This window comes from Phacochoerus africanus, chromosome 16, assembly GCF_016906955.1.
Source record: "Phacochoerus africanus isolate WHEZ1 chromosome 16, ROS_Pafr_v1, whole genome shotgun sequence".
NCBI classification, from domain to species: Eukaryota; Metazoa; Chordata; class Mammalia; order Artiodactyla; family Suidae; genus Phacochoerus; species Phacochoerus africanus.
In genome coordinates, this window is record NC_062559.1 from 5,552,238 (window position 1) to 5,570,447 (window position 18,210).

Consider the following 18,210-nt stretch of genomic DNA (forward strand, 5'->3'; position numbering starts at 1 on the left):
TGGAACACGAAGGCCTGAGCCCTCGCTGCAGGGTCCACACTGGCCGGCTTGGCCTGAGAGAGGGGACCGGGTTTGCAGACCTTCCTCCTGGGCCCTCTTGCTGCCTAACCCCAGTGCGTTCACGCCCTCGGCCTCAGAGCCCTGAGTCCAGGCGTGGACCCGCTCTCCTGCATCTGTGCAGGACTCAGAGCCATGGATGCGATGAAGTGACCACTCGCGCTCCTGCCCCTCCACGGACCAGGCAGCCCCTCAGCGGATTGCCGGCCCCTTCTCGCTCCCGTGGGAGCCACAGGAGGTGGTCGTCAAGGCCCAGTGTGGTGGGTGGTTGGCCGACCTGTTTGCTGCGGTTACTCTTCCAAAAACAGGCATCGACCTGTGGGGGAGCAGTGTTGGGTTTACAGGACAATTGAGAAAGTGCAGGGCGCTCCCATGTGCCGCCCTCCCCTCCCCGCCAGCATCCCCTGCGATGAGCGATGAGCGTGGCGCCTTTGTTACAGTCCATGAGCCTTGATTGCCGCGTTATTATTAACTAACAGGCATTGGGTTTGCTCTTGGTCGTGCACATGAGGCGCGTTTTGACAAATGCGTAGTGACGTCTACCCACCAGTTCCGTATCAGAGCCGTTTCACGGCCCCCAAACTTCCTGCTGCTCTGCCTGCTCCTCCCTCCCTCGCCCAGCAGGGCAGCCGCAGCTGAGGGGTATTTGTCCCACCAGCTCTGGGCCTGACCCCAGGGTGTGGCCACCAGGGGGCGGTGTGATTAACGACAGGAGCCAAATTAGTATCAAGGACCAAAAAGTAAATTTTTCAAAAGAGCCAGACACTTGGCCGTTTCAAGTGTCATTATTAAGTTGTCCTGTGGGGGACTCTGGCCCAAGATGGGGTCCCTGGAACCCTCTGTGGCCACTGGGCTCTGACGGAGGACACCAGGTGCCCTCAGCACACCCGTTCCACGTGAGAACTCGGATTTCCCACCCAAGGCTGCCCGGCATGTGGCCAGCGTGTGCCTGACATGCCCAGCAGCAGGCCCTGCCCTGGAAGGGGGCGAAGTGGGGAGGTACCGTCTCCTGGAGCTACTGGTCTCCACGTACCTGCTGTGTGAGGCTTTGATGGGCAGCACCTGCAGCACCCCCTTTTGTCTTTTTAGGGCCACACCCGTGGTATATGGAAGTTCCCAGGTTAGGGGCCAAATTGGAGCTACAGCCGCCAGCCTACACCACAGCCACAGCAACCCCGGATCTGAGAGCCGTGTCTGTGACCTACACTGCAGCTCACGGCAACACCAGATCCTTTAATCTACTGAGCAAAGCCAGGGATTGAACCCACATCCTCATGGATACTAGTTGAATTCTTAACCGGCTGAGCCACAGAGGGAACTCCTAGAGCCCTTTTATGCAGAGTGCTCGCCAGCCTTCAACAGCAGGAAGACATTGAGGTTTTTGTGGTTCCTGAAAGTTCTTAGAGCAGCTGCTCACCCCAGTAGCCATGACCACAGCGTGGAGGAATCCCAGAAAGTAACAGATTCACACAAAGCCAGCGGATGACAGAGGGCAACTAGAAACAGGAGCTTTGTGGCTGGATGCAAAGATGCCCACAGAACTTATGGAGTTCCCATTGTGGCTCAGTGGGTTAAGAACCTGACATAGTGTCCGTGAGGATATGGGTTCGAGTCCTGGCCTTGCTCGCTCAGTGGGTTAAGGATCTGGCATTGCCACAAGCTGTGGTGTAGATCACAGATGCAGCTCGGATCCAGCATTGCTGTAGCTGTGGTGTAGGCTGGCAGCTGCAGCTCTGATTTGACCCCTGGCCCAGAAACTTCCGTATGCCGAGGGTTGGGGCCAAAAGAAGACCGCCCCCCCCCCAAAAAAAAAGAACGGAAAAAGGAACTCAGAGGATGGTCTTGTATAATAATCACACCTGCCGCTTCCTGTGTGGGCTGTGCTAGGGGCTCCATATGCATGGTGACCCTGCAGGGCAGGCGCCGTCATCTCATTTAGTGGAACCATAGGTGAGACAGGCAGAGTCAGCATGGTGTGATGGAAACAAAACTTGGCTAGAAGTAGCAAGGCCAGGGATTTGGTTCTGGCTGGGTCATGACTCTACCATGTGGATTTTGGAAGATTTCTGACCTTTTCCAATAGCAACAGCCCATGCCTGCGTTATTTCCCTGGTTTAGACATCAGGAGACCGGGGGGATCTGCCACAGGCCTGGGATGGGGGGCACAGGTGACAACAGATCCCACTCTGAAGGGGTCTGGGTGGGCGGTGGCCCCCAGGGCTCTAACTGCTGTGCTGGGGCTGGGGTGGCCCAGGGCTGCTGGGTTGGCAGGATCCACAGTGGGTCAGAGCAGCAGTGCCCGCTGCTCAGAGGGCCAGGAGGGGACGGATGGGGTCAGGTGAAAGGGGGTAAGGAGGTGCCTACCTCCTGTGATGGTGAGGAGATGTGATTTTCTGTCTCTTTTCTTTGTGCCTATTCCTGGGCACAAAGTACGAAGAGAGGCGGGAGGGCCTCAGCCAGGACAGAGGAAGACAGGGGGCGCCCCGCCCGGTCCGCTCTCGTGACATCCAGAAGGACGGGGTCAGCCCCTCTCTGAAGTCCACCTGCACTGCTTCGAAGCTCATTCAGTGCGCAGTCGTTCAGACTGTTTTGTCCGCAGGGCAGTAAGATAGACATTTTACTCAGTGTTCATGCGTGTGAATGCGCGAAATAAAAATTTTAGGAAACAATGAGATGCATCCTTATTTTATTCTAATTTATATTTTGGTGGTTGTATAATGCATTCACTCGACCTCATCCATGGATGGGCTGGGACTCTTAGTTAGACAACTGTGCCCAGATGCTTCTGGAACAGCTGGTTCAGCCCAGGATGAAGGTGAGAGTGAACAATGAAACCAGCAAAGCCACTCTCTTCCTCGTGCCTACTTAGTGCAGGAAGCCTTTGCCTTCTTTTTAAGTCCATGGGGTTTGCTGCTTCCCATGAACTCTCTATTTTTCTGTCTATAACGTGTGGTCACGGGGCAGGTGGTGACACACAGGTAGGGATGGAAGAATCCTTGGGCACCTGTAGAAAGTGTATAGGAAGAACCTTTGGATAAATGGTTTTAGAAATATGGACATTGTAGGAGTTCCCATCATGGCTCAGTGGTTAACGAATCCGACTAGGGACCATGAGGTTGCGGGTTCGATCCCTGGTCTTGCTCAGTGGGTTAAGGATCTGGTGTTGCTATGAGCTGTGGTGTAGGTTGCAGACATAGCTGGGATCCCATGTTGCTGTGGCTCTGGTGTAGGCCGGCAGCTACAGCTCCGATTAGACCCCTTGCCTGGGAACCTCCACATGCTGCGGGAGCGGCCCTAGAAGAGGCAAAAAAAAAAAAAAAAGGAAATATGGACATTGGGAAGCCTGACGATTCTGAGCTGAAAACTGGGTGGACTTCAGCTCCCAGGCCAAGTCCCAGCACCACCTCAGGCAGGTGGCTGAGAGCAGAAACTGGGCCTCGAGCCCTACTCTTGCCTAAGAGCCCCTGCACGGAGGAGAGCGTGCCTCGGGGCCACCAGCGGCACTGTGACCTTATAAACACGTGCTCCAGGTGCCCACTTTTATTCTCCTTCGAGTTGTCCCTCCTGCAGCGTGTCTTGAAACAGCGATCAGAACTGTGTGATTTTTCCCTGTGGTGTCACCGCTGCCCATGGAGGCCTAAGCAGGCAGGTGGGGAGATGGATGTGGGGGCCATTTGGTTCTGGGGGACGGATGATCCCGCCACCTCTCCACCTTCCCGCATGGTTGCTTTTTTCCCTCGTGGGGATGACTTAACAGGTGGGAGGCCCGATGGCCAGAGTCACTGGCTGGCCGGGCCGTGGGTGGCCCGCACAGAGGGTGCCTCGGTCTGGGTCGGTGGCCTGGCATTTTTTTTGTGGGTAAATAAACCCTCTCCAGAAACGCAGTGCTGGTCTCTGCAGACCCCGTCTTGAGGTGGGTCTTGGCGCAATCAGGGAATGCCAGGGCTGAGAACAGCCCTAGAAACTCAGGAGGGTGGCCCCTCCCCGTCGGTCCTTGCCTTCCGAAGGCCCCAGGGGCGCGAGAGCTCCCCTTGGAACAGCCTTCCCCAGTCACAGGGTCTTGGTGCTGCCTGGGTCCTGGGCTGTCATCAGTCACACACGCCTGGGTGTGAAGGAGCTTCCCAGCACCTTGGGGGTGTCGGTTTTGTTTGGGGAAGGACTCCTGGTGGGGTCCTGCGGCGTCTCTGGCGCCCCTGGGCGTGCAGACCGTGGTTCTGGCTGTCAGCTGTCGGGGGTGGAAGGGGAGGCCCCGAGGCACCGCACGCATGGTGGCAGCCTGGCCGAGAGTCACCCCACTTACCCAGCAAGCGACACTGGAGCCTTTCCCGTCGTGCCACAGGTGACGCCGTCATGTCATCTGGGAGGTCTCCAGCCTCCTCTCCTCCACATACTGTCCGTCTGCTTCCAGAACAGCCCGACAGGCCTTTGGGGGCTCTTCCTGTTTTTCACTCAACCTGCGGGAGAGGAGACCTCGTCACGTCCATCTTTTCCTGTCGTCCAGCTATTTCCTTTGGGGATTTCGAGGCCCCTAACTGAGGGCTCCGTGTGCACAGAGACCCCCTGCCGGCCGAGTGGGCCCTGCTCACCCTGCCAGGGCGGCTGAGTGTCTTGGACTCTCGCCCAAGATCAAGGGCCCCCAGCTCAGGCGGGGGTGAGGGAGTCTCACTTTCTGTATCAGCCAGGCCTCCAGAGACAGAACCACGAGGGGATTGAGAAGCACATCCTACGTATGTGTATATACGTCCTGTACACATATGTCCTTAACGTACACACATGCGTTGTATGTATCTTTAATATATATCATCACATATATTTTTTTTTAGTCTTTTTTGGGGGGGGGCATACCCGTGGCATATGGAGGTTCCCAGGCTAGGGGTCGAATTGGAGCCGAAGCTGTGGGCCTACACCATAGGCACAGCAACACAGGATCCAAGCCATGTCTATGGACACCACAACTCACGGCAACGCTGGATCCTTAACCCACTGAGCAAAGTCAGGGATCGAACCCGCATCCTCCTGGATACTAGTCAGGTTTGCTAACGATTGAGCCACGACGGGAACTCCTATCATGACATGTATGAAATATATACAGTGCCTACTTAATATGAATGTTAATGAATAGTATCAATTGTATACATTACATTGTATATTAATTTATATTGTATATTATATATCTCAATATTATATTAATCAATGTTATTTTGTATTACAAATATAACTATAGTGTTAAAATAATAGTACATATTTAGGGGTTTATTCTAGGGAATGGGCTTGGGCATTCATGCGAGCTGGCAAGTTCTGAATCTACGGGGCGAGGCCAGCAGGTGGAAACTCGGGCAGGAAATGATGCTGAGATCTCGAGGCTGAATTTTTTCTTCTTTGGGAAACCTCAGTTTCTGCTCTGAGGCCTTCCGCTGACTGGATGAAGCCCGGTCACATCACGGAGGGCAGACTCCTTCCCCGTAAACTCAGCTGAGTATGGATGCGGACCTCACCTACAGATACCTTCACGGCAGCATCTAGATTCGTGCGGAGTACACCCCTGGGTGCCGTGGTCCGGCCAGGTTGACCCATGCAATTAAGCATCACAGGCTCTGTGATGGGACTTGGACATCCGAGCACAAAGCTCTCTCTCTGTAACACCATCCTCCTCCGACCCCTGGCCCGGGCCGAAAATACCACCTGTGGAGTCTGGGGTTGTTCTGGATTGAAGCAGCACCTGCAACCCAGGCCGTATTTGCTGATGGAGCAGGGAAGGCACCTGCGGGTGGGGGGGCTCTGGGCGGCTGCAGCCAGCCAGGCACCTTGGCTCCTCACCTGTGTCTCCTGGGCCCCCCCCCCCCGGCACTTGCCTCCCTCCGTGCTGACCAAGAGCTGACCCAGACCCCCTGCAGCTCCACCCAACCCGCCCCTCGCCCCCCCACCCCGGAGGAACTCAAAGGGCTGGAAGAAGCCGAGAAGCTGGAGCCTAACCCTTGGGGGTTAGCAGTGGCTGGACTGGACCTGGCTGGGGACATGTGCCTTTAAGAGGTCACTTTGGGGGCCTGGAAAGAGGGCCCTGGAAACGTGGACTGAGGCGTGCAGGCGTCCTACAGCCCAAGTCCATGTTCCCCTCTGCCCAGGGTCCTCAGCTGTGGAGCCAGGAAGCCATGGGGACCATCCCAGCTTCCATTTATCTCCGGTCAAGCAGAGGCTGCCCTCAAGGCAGGGCTTGGCCCCACAGCCTTCCAACAAGAGGGAGCCTCTGTGGGCAGCCTGTGCTGTGGCAGCCCGCTTTAGAGGTGCCGGGCACCGGTTGTTAATCGGCCTGTCTCCTGCTTGGGAAAAGGATAAAGACAGCTCTCTAATTATAGGAGGGGCGGCTGGCGTCTTTGCAGAAACCCTTCACCTGGTTTCAGGCCCAGGTGGAGCGTGAGCGACTGCCCTGGCCTCCCAGGTGGATGGTTGCCCCGGGTGATGCCCTTGGCCTCGTCCCAGCCTTGACTGGTAAGGCTGGAGTGCACCCTTGGTCAGTGGACCTCATGAGGCCCAGTTCCGCATGAGGGCTCGCACTAGGGGCTCGCCTTTTTTTTTCTTTTAACCTTTTTAAAAAAATTGAAGTAGAGTTGATTTACAATGTTTCAGGTATACAGCAAAGTGATTGGGCTATCTCTATATCTGTATCTGTCTATCTGTTTTTTTCAGATTCTTTTCCATTATAGGTTATTACAAGTAGGTCCTTGTTCATCTATTTATATATAGTGGTGTGTATCTCTTAATCTCAAAGTCCTAATGTATCCCTCCCTGCCCCTTTCCCCTTTGTAACCATAAGTTGATTTTCTGCCTGTGAGTCTGCTTCTGTTTTGTAAAGAAGTTCACTTGTATCATCCAAGAGTCCACATATAAGTGATATCATATGATATTTGTCTTTCTCTGTCTGCCTTAGTATGATCGTCTCTAGGTCCATCCATATTGCTGCAAATGGCATTATTTCACTCTTTTTTACGGCTGAGTAATATTCCATTGTGTAGATGTACCACATCTTCTTCATCCATTCATCTGTTGGTGGACATTTAGGGTTTTTTCCATGTCTTGGCTGTTGTAAACAGTGCTGCTATAAACACTGGGGTGCACGTATCTTTTCAAAGTAGAGTTCTTATCTTCTCCAGATATATGCCCAGGAGTGGGATGGCTGGATCATATGATAACCAGTTTTTTACGGCACCTCCATACCGTTCTCCATAGGGGCGGCACCAATGTACCTTCCCACCAGTGGTGTCGGAGGGTCCCCTTTTGTCCACACCCGCTCCAGCGTTTGTTACTTGCAGACTGTTTGATGATGGTCCCTCTGGCTGGTGTGAGGCGGTGTCCCCTTGTAGTTTGGGAAGGGCCTCTTTTTGTGTCGTCTGATCCGGTCTTCACGACACTGCCCTGGGACGCAGAGAGCACTGTCGGCTCATTTTACACGTTGAGAAACCGAGGCCCCTGGAAACTGAAGTCACTTGCCACACACCACAAGTTCAGGGGGAGCTGAGGGGCGGAAGGGGGCTCCTGCCCACTCTAGTCGAGGGATTCTGAAGCTGCTTGGGTTTGAGAAAAGAGTTTATTTGGCTGCTGTGGCGCTGGAGAGGCCGCTGGGTGAGGCACTGGGCACAGCAGTGGGCAGGGTGCTCCCTTAAAGCCAGGGAGGGTTGGGCCGCCAGGTTTCTGCCGTTTGCGCAGCCACGGCTTCTTTCTTGGGAGGAAGGCCTGCCCACCGCGGGGGCTGAGGCACTTTCTGTCTTGCGATTGGTCAGTAGGCATCACGTGGGCACAAAGGCCCAGGGTCACTGGCCGGAGGGCGGGGGGGAAACAGGGCAGGGAGGGAGCCTCCGGGGCAGCCGCGTGAATCAGCCAGGACCACCAGGTGAGGGGAGGGGGTCGAGGAGGGGGGGTGCACGAGCAAAAAATAGTGGCTTTCTTTTCATTTTTACATCAGGGCGTCTCTCAGACGGCAGTCACAGACCATGATGTCCTCATGGAAAATAAAGAATCCTGGAACTTCCCCGAGAGGCCACTTGGGGCTTTTCCCCTAACCTGGCCCCTGTCTCTCCCCCGTTGCCATGATTCAGAGTTGGTTCCCTATTTTTCCGAGCGTGGTTATATAACATGACTGTTCTCAAAGGCTCCAATTGACCGTGGCTCTGGTCACCCCCCCCCCCATGTTGGCACCAAGAATTGCCCGTTTGGTGGTTTTCCGGTATTGAGCAAAAAAGCCAGTCCATCTGGAGATGCCTCACTTGTGCCTCCCACCTTCGCTGCAGGAGGCAAAATTCAAGCCACAATTCCAACAGCGCAGGCGCAGTCCAAGTTAGGTGGCACTGGCAGTCCCCCTGTGTTGGTGACGGCAGCAGGGGAGTGGAGGGGACAGGAAGGCTGGGAGCTGGGTACCCGTGGTTCTGAGGACGCCACTCAAGGCTTTTCAGGATCACAGCAAACATCCGATGGGATGAACCTGGCGTTGGTTCTGACCATGCAGGTGCTGAAGATTCAGGAACCTTAGAATCAACTGAGAAGCTAGAGGGTCGGTACTTGAGAAGCAGATCAAGACCCACGTTAAGGTAGAAAGCCAGGAATGCTTCTGGGTCCCAAGCCAGCATCTCTTTCTCTCTTTTTAGGGCCACACCTGTGGCATATGGAAGTTCCCAGGCTAGGGGTCCAATCAGACCTCCAGCTGCTGGCCTACACCACAGCCTCAGCAACGCCAGATCCGAGCCGCATCTGTGACCTACGCCACAGCTCATGGCAATGCGGATCCTTAACCCACTGAGTGGGGCCAGGGATCGAACCCGCGTCCTTATGTATGCTAGTCGGGTAGCATGGAACCCGCTGAGCCACAACGGGACTCCCAGCCCACATCTCTGTGGCACAGCAAAGAGGCAAAGGGCACAGCCTCATCCCGCGGTCGGTGGTGCCCATGTTTCTGGAGAGTTGCCCTGAGCTGTGACAGCCGCGAGGAGTATTTGGTCGTTGGAGAGAAGAACAGTATTTTTATGACAAATACGCAAAGATGGAAGAAGCATTTAATTCTCTGTCTGGTGGGGCTCCTTTAAAGCACTCCTGACCCCACCTGCTCTTTAGCTCAGCTAAGAACAGAGAAGGTGTGCGTGGAAAGGCGTCTTCTGAAATTATCTAGTTAAACCCTCTCATTTGGCAGATGGGAAACTGGGTTCAGACCTGCCCAAGATCCCCCTCCGACCCCCAGATGGTAAACAACAGAACAGGGCTGGAAGCCAGCCTCCTGGCTCCGTCTCTGGGAACAGGTCACGTTCCTACGTGCCCGAGGGGTGCAGGCTAGTCGATGCCCAGACAGCGCCCTGGGTCAGCCGCCTGGAGCCCGTGGCCTCGGGGCCACTCGGCAGGAGAGGAGTCTGGCTGTCCTTGCTGTGTTCCTTCCTCGGTGGGAGGCAGACCGCTGGTAACAGCACAGGAATGTTCCAGGGTGACCCTGACATTTAAAACCCCCAGCTGGCCCTCAGATGCTGGCCATGGCCCCTGACATTGGCAGCCTTTCTGTTTGTCCTGCGTTTGCACTTTTGTCAGGGTGCTTTCTGGGGTAGCCCAGCTGCATCAACAAAGGCGCTTTGGAAGACAAAGCGTCAGAAATGCTGAAAGGGCAGAACGGTGTCTGATCGATACACACCTGCTATCGAGGCTGAAACATCAGCTGGTCAGAAGCAGTGTGGAGAAATGTTGGGAGAAGTGGCAGGGCAGTGGGGAGCTATACATAAGATCCCAAACTATGCAAAATGTGACGTGCTTGCATGTTGGGGAGGGGGTACTTGATACATTTCTGTCCTTTGTGTCATCAAAGGATGATGCAGCATCAACTTGGGTTACTCTAGAGAAGAAGCAGATCTTAGAAAGCATGGCCAGCGGCCTTGGGAGTGACCCGTTGAACCAGACAAACCCTCCTCCATCCTTCCTTCTCCCCTGGCATCTCACTCTGCCAAGGAGGGGGCCTCTATCTTCACAGCCTCTGATACTGCCTTGTTTCTTGTCCCTGGAGCTGAGCCGTCCCCAGGAGGCGGGAGGGCTCAGGAGAGCTCCGAGCTGGGAGCTGGTGGACTTGGGCTCTAGGTCTTGCTTGCTGCCGTCTGGCTGTCTGGGCCTTGGGCAGGTGGCTTTGCCTCTCTGAGCCTCAGCATCTTCCTCTATAGACCGGGACTGTGCCTCTCCTATTGCACGGGCTCCTCTGAGGACCAAACTGGAATTCGAAGGACACGCTCATGGCAAATTCATGCCAGCTCTGCAGCTGGTACCTTCTTTCTTTGGCTTTCACCTGAAAGTCTGAAGAGGGGCCGGGATAGGGGATTCAATGAGCTGTCTGTAAGGTCAGCGGACATCTCAGGAATGTTCTCAAACCTGGGGCCTTTCGCTTCTGTCCTGTTGCTTTCCCGACAGCTGCCTTTATCAGCCCAAATCCTAGAAATGCGCTTTCCCCAGAGCCGCTGCCATTCATCTCCAGGCACATGGTCAGGGTCTAATATGCAGCACGTGCATCTGAGGACAGTCCCAGGGGACCAAGCTGTCTCTTGGCACCTCAAAGTGGCCCAGGGAAGCGCCCACCCAGCGCCCAGGGGAGGTGGATGGCCTGCTGATGGGGAGGGGATATTCAGGGGTGGTGAGGTGTGTTCAGAGCACTGAGGGCAGCACGAAGCTCTGGTGGGCATTTAAGCTTCAGCAGGGCAAGCTCCAGGAGCCTGGCTTTCTGGAATGCCAGCCGACATAGGAGGCCCCGTCCGGCTCGTTCCACCTGCTGATAGTCTCATGGTCACGGCTGCCTGGAGACTTTCCCACACCCAGCCGCCAAGGTGCATGCTGCTTCCTGGTGAGCTCAGGGAGGTGACAGCCAGATTAGAATCGTGGAATGCGGGGTGGGGGGACCTTCCAGCAAAGCCCACACGGGTGCCAAGGGACTTTGCTACGGGGATGCCTGATGGAGCGAAACACACTGCGTGCACCGGGCTCGCCCAGGGGAGGACGGGCGCAGGGCCCCAGAGGGGCCTGGGCCAGCGGTGAGACTATTGTTCTGGGCTCGGCTCTTCCAAGATCATCTTGGCCTGAGTCACTGAAACACGGGGCCTCCATCGCTAAAGGGGGATGGTTCCTTGAGGAACGAGTGGGTCCGCGTAAAAGGCGTTCTTGCGTGGAAACTGCTGTGTGGAACACGTGAAAGGGTCACGATAATTTGAAACCAGAGAGGAATGCGCTCGTTAAGACGGGAGGTAAGCGCCCACTCCTGGGTCCTCCTCCTCCCCAGGGACCTGCAGCCGCCCGGGACCTGCTGGTTCGCTGGCCAGTCATCGGCGCAGACCGCGCATCACGCGAGCTGCTGGGGTGAGGGGTACCTTGGCTAGGAGTTAATTCAGACGCATTTGCATCCCCACTGCACGCTGGCCAACACGAGGCACAGAATGGTGGGATAAATGCTTGCCCTCGCCCTTGAGCAGCTCACAGTCCATCAGAGAAAGTGACGGGTAAGCGATCCTAATACAGCACAGTTGGTTCTGCAATGAACGTAGGTCTGAGGTCCTGTGGGAGCACAGATAAGAGAATTAATTCAGCCTGAGGGTGGGTCCCAGCCAGAGGTAGTATCTGAATTGGCCTTGGAAGGGCAGTGGGAGTGGACCCTGTGAGCCAGGACCGGGGCTGGGGGCAGGTGGGTGGGACGAGCAGCGCAGCCCAGCAGGAGGAAAGCACCTGGAGCTTCAGAGGTGGCAGCCAGCTCTGTGCAGAGGCTGGCACGGTCCCGCAGGGGCCGAAGCGAAGGGGGCAGGGCGGGGCTTGGACAGTTGGCCTTGACCTGACATGTTTGAAGGTTGGAGACACCCTCCAAGCGAAGCGTCCACAGACACGGAGCCATGTTTTAAAACCATAGAGTCTGCCCAGGCTCTCGCTGAAAGGAGACGGGGTGCAGAGAACCTTAGACAGTGACACATCCACGGGGCCTGGCCTGGAGCCTGCACAGCTCCTGACTCTGACTCATCCCAAGGATCACCCGTGGGAACCCGGGGGCTCTCCGCCAGGGCTGCCGGCTGAGTCACCGCGACGCCTGCGCTGCACAGCAGACCGCTCACCTTGGCAGTGGGACCCAAGCCACCCAGGTGATTCTAATGTGCAGCCAGCCTGAGACTCTGGAATCAACCAACCCCGGAGAGGCTGCGTGTGGGATCTGCACAAGCAAGAGCTTGCCAGCCTGTCCACAAGGTGTGGGAGCCATTGCCAAGGCCATGGTGGAATCCAGGGGGAGGGGGTGCTCAGGGGAGGGGCCAGCATAATGAGGCCACAGCTTTAGGGATCACTCTTCAAGCAGAGGTTTGCAGATAGCTTGAAATAAGCTCTGTTGAGGGGCTTGGGGGACAGTTAGGAAACCCCCAAGAGCTGGGCTAAGGAGGGTACAGACCTGGAGAGGGGTGGGAAGGGTGGAATGGATTAAAAGAAGGGTTAGGTACACAGACAACTATAAAACGTTGCTAAAAAAAAAAAAGCAGAAGACACACATAAGGGGGAGACATCCCATGTGCATGGATTTGTGGACTTAATGTGGTTAAAACGTCACTGCTCCCCAAAGTCATCTCCAAAGTCAAGGAAAGCCCTATCAAAATCCAGTGGCGTTGGTTTTTGGTTTGTTCGTTTGTGTGCAGGTATAGAAAAATCCACCCTAAAATGTGTATGACCTCACAAAGGACCTCGAGGAGCTAAAACATTCTGGGGGGTGGGGAAGAACAAAGTTAGAGGTCTCACACTTCTTGATCTCAAAGTGTCTTACAAAGCCACAGGAGTCCCATGTGCCTTATGCATCCAGTGTGGTCACTGAAGTGGCTCAGGTGGCTGCTGTGGCACCTGTTCAATCCCTGACCCAGGAACTTCCACATGCCTCAGCTCGGCCAAAAAAAAAAAAGAAAAAAAGAAAGAAAGAAAAAAAGAAAACCCACAAAAACCTATTACAAAGCTATAGTCCTCAAAACAGTGTGGTACTGGCATAAAGACAGACATAGAGACCAAAAGCATGGAAAGAATCCTGCCATATGTATTTTTGACAGAAGTGCCAAGATTATTCCACTAGAGAAAGATACTCTTTTCAGTGCATGGTGTTGGGGAAATTGGATATTGACACGTGAAAGAATAAAGTTGGGTCCTTACCTTATTACACCAGAGGCAAAAATTACAGTAGTTCCCCTTATCTATGGGGGATGTGTTCCGAGACCCCCAGTGGACGCCTAAAACCGTGGATAGTACTGAACCCCTCTGTAGACTTTGCTTTTTCCTATACATACATACCTATGATGAAGCCTCATTTATAAAGTAGGCACAGTAAGGAAATATCCAAATTGCTGGCGTTGCTCCTCTTGCACTTGGGGCCATTATTAAGTCAAATAAGAATGGCTTGACCACAAGCACGGTGCTCGTGCAGCAGCTGAACTGATAACAGAGATGGCTGCTAAGTGACTGCATGTATACAGCATGGGTCTGCTGGGCAAAGGGGTGAGTCACGTCCCAGGTGGGCCAGAGTGGGATGGCTCAAGATTTCATCAAGTTACTCAGAATGGCATGAAATTTAAAACTTATGAATTGCTTATTTCTGGAATTTTCCATGAAATATTTTTGGACCCCAGATGACCACAAGTAACTGAAACCTTGGCAAGCAAAACTACTGATAAGTGGGGAACTGCTGTAATTCAAAGTGGGTCAAAGACTTACATATAAGAAGTCAACTATAAAACTCTTCAAGAAGACATGAGTGAAAAGCTTTATGACATTAGACTTGGCAATGACTTCTCGGATAGGACATCAAAACACAGGCAACAGAGTAGAAGTAGGTAAATTGGGCTACATCCAAATTCAAAATTTCTGTGCACCAGAGGACACAATCAACAGAGTGAAAGGGCAACCTACAGAATGGGGAACATATTTACAAATTGTATACCTGATAAAAAGTTAATATCCAGATTATATAAAGAATTCCTAGCAATTCAGCAACAAATAACCTGGTTAAAAAAAGAACTCAGAGGGAGTTTTTGCTGTGATGTTGCCGGTTTAAGATCTGGCATTGTCTCTGGCAGCTCAGGTTGCTGTGGAGGCACAGGTTCAATCCCTGGCCTGGCACAGAGGGTTACGGATCCAGCATTGCTGCAGCTGTGGCATAGGTGGCAGCTATGGCTTGGGTTTGATCCCTGCCCTGGAGCTTCCATATGCTGCAGGTGCTGCCAAAAAGAAAAAAAAAAAAAAAAAGAAGGGCAGAGGACTTCTTGAATGGATATTTTTCCAGAGAAGATAAACAGCCAACAAGCAGGTGAAAAGATGCTCAACACTAGTGATCGTTAGGGAAACGCAGATCAAAACCTCAGCGAGGTACCGTCTCACACCCGTTAGGATGACTACCGTAAAAACAAAAACTAAAAGAAAAAAACAAGTCTTGGTGAAGATGTGGAGAAATTGGAAGCCTTATGCACTACTGGGATGTACAGTGAGGCAGTTGCTATGGAAACAGGATGCTAGTTCCTTCAAAATATTGAAAATTGGAGTTCCCATTGTGGCTCAGTGGGTTAGTGTGCGTGAGGATGCAGGTTCAATCCCGGGCCTTGCTCAGTGGATTAAGGCTCCAGTATTGCTGCAAGCGTTGGTGTAGGTCACAGATGCAACTCAGGTCCTGCATGGCTGTGGCTGTGGCGTAGGTTGGCAGCTGCAGCTCCGATTCAGCCCCTGGCCTGGGAACCTCCGTATGGTACAGGTGCAGTCATACAAAGAGAGAAAAAATATTAAAAATAGAATTACTCTCTGGTCCAGCAATTCCACATTTATATCCCCAAAAGAACTGAAAGCAGGGTTTCGGAGAGATTTATAACCCTATTGTATTCGTTTGCTAGGGCTGCCATAACAAACTATCACAGACTGGGCAGCTTAAACAATGGAAATGTTTTTTCCCTCACAATGCCGGAGGCTGGGAGTCCAAGGTCAAGGTGTTGGCAGAGTGAGTTTCTTCTGAGACCTCCATCCTTGGCTCACAGATGCTGCCTTGTCTCTGTGTCTTCGTAAGGTCTTCCCCTGTCAGCGCCCTGCTCTCTTCTCACCAGGACACCAGTTCTAGCGGACTGAAGTCATTTTGGAGGGCCCACCCACACGCCTCTCCCAAGACCCTCTCTGCAAATACAATCCCATTCTGAAGTACTGCAGGGTGCTTATTTTTTTTTTCCTTTTTACAGCCGCACCGGCAGCATATGAAGTTCCCAGACTAGGGGTCGATTTGGAGCTGGAGCTACTGGCTGACACCACAGCCACAGCAATGCCAGATCTGAGCCACCTCTGCGACCTATGCTGCAGCTCGTGGCAACGCCAGATCCTTAACCCACCAAATGAGGCCAGGGATCAAACCCATAACTTCATGGATATTAGTCAGGTTCTCAACCTGCTAAGCCACAACGGGCACTCCATTGGGGTGGTTGTAACTTCCAACCTATGAATTTTTAGGGGAACACCGTTCGACCTGTAACACTCGTGTTCATTGCAGCCTTATTCACAAGAGCCAAGAGGTGGAAGTAACCCAATGCCCCTTGATGGATGAATAGTGAAACAACATGTGGTATCTATACATTATTCAGCTTTTAAAAGGAAGGACATCCTGACACAAGCTACAGCACAGGCAGACTTGGGGACATTATACTCAGTGAAATAAGCCAGTGACAGAAAGGTGAATACCGTATGATTCCACTTACACGCGGTCTCAAGAATCGAGCCGTTTATAGAGACAGAAGGTAGAATGGCGGGGGTGGGGGGGTTGCCAGGGGCTGGGGAGGGGCTGGGGCATCATTGTTGAATGAGCGTAGAGTTTCAGTTTGCAAATCGGAGATGGCCCCCCCCCCGGGGGGGGGTTGGTTATGTAAATGTGCTTCACGCCCCTGAAGTGTCCCCGTGGAGTGGTTACAGTGGCAAAGCTTGGGTGATGTGTATTTCACCACAGTTAAAAAAGGGAGAAGGGGCGATTGGGGTGCGGGCCAGTTATCGCAGTGGAGGGCCACCCGCTGGGGGCTCTGCCTCTGGGCAAGACCCAGGAGGCAGGGGAACTCTGAGGGTGACACCTGACTTTGTGTTAGAGCTTGTAGGAAACTACTGCCCCGAGGCCATTTCTCTGGGCCACAGTGTCATCAGGCTTCGCAGACCACTGTCCCCGTCGCCAGCCCCCCACGGCCCCGTCTCCTTCCTGGGGCCACGCCCGTCTTGGCTGGGTTCCTGTCGTGAGATGAGGTTGCGCCCATCACCCCCAGAGCGTGCCGTGCGTTTGGTCCTCTCTCTTGCTCCCCACGGCTTCCCTTCTCGCTCTCTCTACCCACCTGGGGTCCCTGCGTGGCAGGAGGTGGCGGCTTTGCATCCTGGAAGGGGAGGTGGGGTGGTCAGGCTCTCAGAGGGGGTCCAGCACGTCCCCACCCCCTCGTTTTGCTTGGTGGCCATCCGCGCCCCTCCCTGTGAGTAATTTCCCAGGAGGACTCAGGAAGGGGTTTAGAGCCACATGCGGCCCCCCATGAGGTCAGGTGGGCACCTGAGGGCCAAGGTTATGGACCCATGCTCTGTTTCCGTCCTAGGACCTGAGTTCCTTTGCCATGCCGCTCCTGGATGGAGACCTGGAGAGTGCAGAAAAGCATTCTTCTCGCAAGGTAAGGCCACTGTCCTCACGGCCTGTCACAGCTCACCTGAGATGCTACTGAGACAGCACTCCCTAGGTGCAACCCCCAAACCCATTCCCACCTGTATGTCCACCTGTGCTCCCCCTGATGCTCTCATCTGTATATCCACTGCTCCCACCTGTGCCCTCACCTGTGCTCCCACCTACATGTCTATGCACCTGTGTTCCCATCTGTACATCCACTGCTGCCACCTGTGCTCCCACCTGTACATCTGCTGCTCCCACCTGTGCTCTCACCTGCATGTCCACATGTGCTCCCACCTTCTCCTTCTGCCCCGTTCTGCCCCCGCCCTCTCCACCCTCAGCCCATCCAATGTCCTTCTCTCCCTTTTGTCTTTTCCACTGTCCTGTCCTCTCTTTAGCCCACAGTCTTTCCTCTCACGATGGTCAGTTTTTTCTCTGCGAGGAAGCCAACAGGTTGGGGTGACCAGGTTGGGGCGTGGAGGGCTGACCAGATAGTATGAGCACCTACTGTGTGCCAGGCGCTTCCCCTCTAGTCCATTCTGTCTCTTCGAGGCCCTGCAAGTTAGCCTAGTGTCCCCATCGGAAAGATGAGGACACTGATGCTGAAGTCCTGCCTCACTGCCAGAAACCATGTGCGGATTGAAACCATGCTGGGGAGTTTGAAGTCCCTGCTGTGGGGTCACCTCCATCCCGGGCCTGCTGTTCCCCCGCCCCAGCCCACGTCCACACGCACACGCCACCCACTGCTTCAGAAGCTTCTCTGTGGTAATTATTCTTAGGATTTGCAAACGCTTTAGAAAGGCTGAATCCCACGGGTGGGTGAACAGTGACTGAACCCAATGCTCCAGAGACAGAATCTAAATGCTTTTTGTATCGAAGCGTTGCAAAAACTTGACCTTCTCCCTAAGGAGGAGAGCTGGAGTTACAGGGCTCTGGTAGAGCTCGGCCAGCCTGCCTCAGAAGCCCCCTGGGCGAGGGGATTTGCGTGGAGCCAGATTCTGTGCCTCCACACCCCTGCCACGGGCAGCCCCCCCACTCCTGCAGTGGCCACTCTGGCTCCAGGGTCCCTGATGTGGCTCCCCTGCCAGGCATCACTTCTCGGCTCATGGCGCCCTCTAGTGGTGGGAAAGCTCACAGGGTTCTGGGCCCCGCAGGCTCCCACGTGGACACACAGGGGCACCTCTGGATCTGTGCTTTCGCCACCTGCTCAGCGCCCCCGAGGTCCCAGCCGTGTGGAGCCCAGGCCCTCCTGCCAGGCCTCGTCCTTGCCCCACAGCCCAGTGGACAAGTTGCTTTTCTTTCCTGCCACAGAGCTGGGAGGCCCTGAGGCCCTTGGGCTCCTGAGCTTCAGGGTTACCGATAAGGCGACAGCAGTTTAACATACTGAGTGTGGGTCCTGCCTGTGCATCGGGTCTGGGCTGCTGCCCCTTCAGACGGCCCTGAGCAGCGGGCACTCAGACGGGAGTACCACCTCCCACTCCCACCGGCAG

The 18,210-nt window shown here is 54.4% G+C and overlaps 1 protein-coding gene across 5 annotated transcripts in view; it reads left to right on the forward strand.

Moving 5' to 3' along the window:
• Window positions 1–18,210, forward strand: part of PRKAG2 (protein kinase AMP-activated non-catalytic subunit gamma 2) — a 278,412-nt gene that overhangs the window by 65,303 nt on the left and 194,899 nt on the right. For 4 of the 5 annotated variants that reach the window (XM_047763904.1, XM_047763902.1, XM_047763903.1 and 1 more), the window contains exon 2: window positions 16,656–16,727. In XM_047763904.1, the coding sequence (XP_047619860.1) occupies window positions 16,656–16,727 (72 nt within the window). Of the gene's footprint in view, window positions 1–11,267; window positions 11,304–16,655; window positions 16,728–18,210 lie in introns of those variants that run through there. The other variant, XM_047763905.1, reaches the window with a different exon arrangement.